The sequence below is a fragment of the Mus caroli genome, chromosome 9, assembly GCF_900094665.2.
Source record: "Mus caroli chromosome 9, CAROLI_EIJ_v1.1, whole genome shotgun sequence".
NCBI lineage: Eukaryota > Metazoa > Chordata > Mammalia > Rodentia > Muridae > Mus > Mus caroli.
The window spans coordinates 59,968,438-59,973,884 of NC_034578.1; the positions used below are offsets into that span (position 1 = coordinate 59,968,438).

The 5,447-nt window shown below is 48.9% G+C and overlaps 1 protein-coding gene across 1 annotated transcript in view; it reads right to left on the reverse strand.

The window, feature by feature from the left end:
* The window catches only part of Fem1b (fem-1 homolog B), a 19,433-nt gene extending 15,691 nt beyond the window's left edge, over window positions 1–3,742 (reverse strand). Inside the window, exon 1 of the mRNA XM_021172482.1 lies at window positions 2,866–3,742. Coding sequence (XP_021028141.1) covers window positions 2,866–3,113 — 248 coding nt within the window. The 5' untranslated portion in view covers window positions 3,114–3,742. The remainder of the gene's footprint in view (window positions 1–2,865) is intronic.
* Between the last annotated feature and the right edge of the window lie 1,705 nt (window positions 3,743–5,447).

Consider the following 5,447-nt stretch of genomic DNA (forward strand, 5'->3'; position numbering starts at 1 on the left):
AGGCAGAGGCAGGTGGATTTCTGAGTTCGAGGCCAGCCTGATCTACAAAGTGAGTTCCAGGACAGCCAGAGCTATACAGAGAAACCCTGTCTCGAAAAAAAAAGAAAATCAGAGTGCCCAACAAAAAACTTCAGTATTTTCCCACCAAGCTCTCCTCACCCATGTCTCAGCAAACCTGCTCAACAACAAGTGGTTCCCAAACTAGCACAAAGCAGTCAGGCCTAAGTTCCCAGGTCAGCACCATTATCCCACAGCTGCAGGGTGGCTTCCCTTGGTTCTGCTCCCTTTCTGCAGTATCTTTGGTAGCTTCCCATCCATCACAAGCTCAAAGTTCTTTTTTCATCTCATGGAGATCTTCTCTACTTACCTGTCAACTCTGCTGTTCACATGCTGAGCCATAAGCAAAATAATCTCAAATATTATTCCAAAAACAGTGAGCAAGGACTCAAATGATTGACAAGGCTTATTCTAGGTGGTGGTCTCTGCTCTAGAGCAGTAGTCCTCAACCTTTCTGATGTTGCAACACTTTATTTAGTTCCACTTGTTTAGTTCCTCCTGTTGTGGTGACCCCCAACCATAAAATTATTTTTGTTGCTACTTCCTAACTATAATTTTGCTGTTATGAATCATAACAGGATACCTGGTATGGGACCCCTGCAAAAGGGGTCACAAACTACAGGTTGAGAACCAATCTACTTGGTTTCCTAAGAGGTTATAAAAGCTTTTAGGTAGAATACAGCGTGATGGTTTATCAACTACATGGATCCAGCTCAAATACTACCTCCTCTGTAAAGCCTTGATTCTCCACCACCACAAAGCTGAGGGCTTCCTCTTCCTCTTTTCTCTCTCAGCAGCCTCAAGGACTCTTATTAGCCTAAATGGCAGATTATCTGTGATTACTAATGTTTGATTCTCCCCTCCCTTCTCAGCAAACTGTCAGCCTCTACAATGGAAGTCTCATTTGTCTCTGAATACAGACCCCTACCAAAAGCTTAGCACACAGTGGATATCTGACAACTGTCTGCTTTCGAATTTCTTAATCTCACTAGTTTGTGCAGAATGGTGAACAAGATATTCAGGTACACAGGCTCAAAACTGCATTTCCAATCACACCAGGAATCAGGCGGAGGGGTACTTGTTTGTTCTGATACAGGGTCTATGCAGCACTAGTTGGCCTGGAACCTTTCTTTATAATACCAAGCTGACCTCAAATTTACATACGTTTCCTACTTCCCAATGTTGGGATTACAGGCCTGCATCACCACACCTGGCATCAGGTTCTTTTCATTGTCACCTCAAAATAGCTTTCTCATCCATGATCTGAGACAGCGATGACCAGAGCCTTTCTAAATTTGTGAGAAAACTAATGTCTTCCTGACAGGTTCTCTTATCAACCCAGATCTCAACAAGCTCCATAGCAACAGCTGCTACTACAGGGACTCATTCCTAACTTAAGAGATGTGAGTGTTTACATAGTGGGGCCATCCTGCTTCAGGTGTAGGTAAGGCTGTGAGATGCTGGAAATCTCTAGGACACAAAGCCAAAGAATAGGCATGAATCAGGTTGCCATATTTGCTCATCTTCCTACTATCTACACTAACACCAAATATAAGCTAGGACCCAGAGGCTGGCATTTCATTAGAATACAACAGTCCAAATCATTTCCCTCTCATTTAAAACTGACTCAAAAGCTTTTATGGTTTAAGGAGGAAAAAAAACAAACAAAATTTAACATTCATCTTTAAAAAAAAAAAAAAGATGCTTTAAAGACCTGGTTTTGAAGACCAAACAGAAGTAGCAAAGAAGGAGGAAGAGAGGGAGGGAGGGAGGTAGAGAGGAAGGGAGGGAGGGAGTAAGGGAGGGAGGGAGGGAGGGGTAGAGAATATAAGAATGCTTCCAAACAGGCTTTTTTGGTCAGGCAGTTTTTACTAACCAAAACTAAATTGCATTTCTATAAGTAGATTCCATCTACTGCAAAAGAAAATGCTAAACTAGTAATAGCTTATTCATTTACAGGTCAACAAAAACCAATGTAAACAAAGCAAACTGAATACATCTATATTATGCCAATCATTCCGCAATCTTTCAGCACAGGAAAAAAAAAAAAAGGTAACATCAAACGTGACGACTCTGTAATCTTCCTCCGCCCCCCAAAAATATGTACAATTAACCTCAAATGAAAAAAATGATTAGAATAATAGTAATTTTTGAACAATGTTAAGTGTTTGTGAAACCTTCCCACTGTATCACCCTGTAACATGTAATTTAGCAATGGCGTAACTTCTACGCCAGGCCCAGAGCCACCTGTACAGCCAAAAATACTGGCCATCATTGTGGGAGAGTCAGAACCGTGGCTAGAGATGCCCGGCTGCATGACAAGATTCTAGGGGCTTATTTTAACAGAATAGCCCCAGCGACCTGCTTGAGGCTCTATCCGACCAGGGGGTGGGGGGTGGGGGGGGAAGAAGGGATATGGGGAGGTTAAATGAAGCATCAAAAGGTCCTCAATTTTAATTGTTGATCTCGTTAATTTCCGATCTAGGTTACTACGCCAGTGCTGATATAAAGATACAAAAACCTAGATGGGCAGCCACCACTCCAACAGTGCGTGTTCGCTGACTAATGAAGACTATAGATCTCAAGACCCAGGGTGTGGCTACCACCTACAGGGGGAAAAGGGTAGGAGTCGATAAGAAAAGGCAGCAAAGCATAGCTCTGGGAGACGAGGTGGGCATCAATGGGGGTGAAGGGGTATGAAAAAGAACTGAGTCCACACATGAAAACAGGGTTAATGAAGGATGAGAGGATCCAGGGCTTGGGAGGCCCGCGCGCGTCGGAGGGAGGATGGAGTTGGGATGTACCTACCCGTCGAAGCGGACGGTGCCGGTCTGCTGGGTCTGCACACGGTAGTGTTCTAACAGCAAGCGAACCACCTTGGCGTGCCCATTGCGGGCTGCGATGATGAGGGGTGTGGAGCGCTGTCCTCCCTGCTGACTGACATAGCCCAGCAGGTAGCGGATATCGCTCTCTGACCGGTTAAGGAGCAAGGCAGCCAGAGTGAGCACCTTGCCCTCGCTGGCCGCCTTGTACACATAGCCAGCCAGGCCCTCCATGGCCGCCGCCAACTCCAACACCCGTTTGGTCGCCACCGCTGCTGCTGCCTTGCGCCCCCGGAGGCCGCGTCCACCAGCACTTCAGACCCGGGCCCTCACAGCCCATTCAACAGGGCGCCGCCGCCGTGTCCAGGCAGCAGCGCGACCCAGCGAGGGCGGAGACGCAGAGGTGGCCGAGCACCGCCGGAGGCACAAGTGGGACCCGGCCCGGGCGGGGAGAAGGACGGTCAGGGCCGCCCCCGAGGCCCCAGGCACCGGCCCTGGGCCGAGGGGATCTCCATGGCGGCCGCCGCCCCGGGCCTCAGGCCGCCTCCTTCCTGCGGGCTGCGACAGGCGCGCGCCCGAGCTACGGGTCGCCGCTGGGGTCTCGAGAGGCCCGCGCGCGCCCCGGATGGCGAGCGATGTGCACGCCTGCCCGCGCTGGGCCGGAGGGTCTGGAACGGCCTCCGCCTAGCTCCTCGCCGCAGGAAAACAGCGGGCACTCGCCCACCGGCGATCGAAAGGTTCTGGTGGCGAGCGGGGCTCCCGCGAGCCGCGCGTGGGTGTTCGCGGACCGCGCCGGCAGCACCAGCACCGGAACTTAGGGCGGGAGGAAAGCAGCCGCCGCAGACCAAGCCGAAGGGAGGGAGGGAAGGCGGGAGTGGGAGGGACGCTTAAGTAGGTATTGCTTCCTAAACCGACCGGCGGGCAAACGAGGCTATCCTAAAGAAAGGTTCCGCTGTGCGCAGTTAGCCGAGCTGTGATGCGGTTTGAAAGTCCCTAGTGCCCTTGACGCAAGGAGCCATCTCGCCCCCACAGGACCCTAGGATGCTTAGTCAAGGCTGGGGGCGGAGAGAAGGCTACCGAATCTACAGGCTAGAAAGCACATTCAGTTTTATGATTACTACTGTGGGATACTGTCTGCCAGTGATTCACGCGCGGGGGAGCGGGGTGGGGGGCACAGGAAAAGGGGTAAGAGGACCCAAAAGATCCACTTTTGAATAAGGGCTATATGAACCTCCGAAATTTGGGAGGGCGAGAGCCGCTTCACTGAAAAGCAACTGAAAGCCCCACCAGACCTCCCAGCAAAGGGGATTAAGTGTGTAAGTAAAGAGCTAAGAGGCAGCAGTCATAGCCAGATTGAACCAGTCTCTAGTCCTGACCCTGCAGAACCTCCGCTGTCTCACTTACGTCACAGAATTGTTAGGATTTGAAAAGAGCATTTATCCAAAGAATGCTATAAGCCATTCACGTACCAGGCTTTGGTTAGCATCAGAGATTTCTTTATCTAGGCTAGGCCTTTCTCTCCTGGGGCTTGTGTGGTTGTGTGGAGGAAGCAGACAAATAAATAATGTAGAGTTAGTTGTTGGATTCATATCATTACCATTTCATTACTATGAAACAAGGGCTATGGGTGTGGACTAGGAGACTTCGCCTAGGTGGTCAGAGAAGTCCTCCGTAACAGGTGCCCAAAACAGAGGCTGGGCAATGGAAATAGTTCAAAGATCCTGAGCAGAAGACAGATGGTGAGCTCAGAACAGAAGCAGTGTGGCTGCTGACTGTAGGAAGAGTTCTAAAGGATTAAGTCAGCAGGATGCAAGTCATGTGGCCCAGTGACCTATGCAAACGGTTTGGTTTACTCTGGGATGGCATTTAGGGAGTTTTAAATAGGAAAGTGACAAGATGGCGTTTTTTTTCTTTTTTAAAGATCACGTGCATGCTGCCTAATGTGTGCAGAAAGTAGCCCAGGAAGCAAGCGTTTAGAAGTTCAAAGGCCAGTTAGGAGAGGCTGGGATTAAGTGGAGGATGAGACCACTTCTCAGATTATCTCCTATGACACAGTTACCTATTTTCAGATCCCTATGCAAATGTCGGGGGGAGGGGCTTACACTATTTAAAAAAACAGTCTTGGAAATAAGAACTGAAGATAAGATTTCCTTTTTAATATTTATTTCTGTATTTATGTATTCGAGTTCTGTGTCTGCATGAATGCCACCATGCCTTCAAAAGAAATGATCAGGTCCTATTAAAGACTGGTTGTGGGCCAGCATGTGGTGGAAGAGAATTGAATCCTCTGTATCCTCTGGAAGAGCAACCACTAAACCATCTTTTAAATCCCTAACTCCGCTGACATAACTAGTAGGAGGGAAAGCTGGCCTGTTTTGCACTGGGACTTCAGGTTGTAAGAAAATCAAATGTGGGCTGGTGAGATGGCTCAGCAGGTAAGAGCACCCTACTGCTCTTCCAAAGGTCCTTAGTTCAAATCCCAGCAACCACATGGTGGCTCACAACCATCCGTAACAAGATCTGACTCCCTCTTCTGGTGTGTCTGAGGACAGCTACAGTGTACTTACA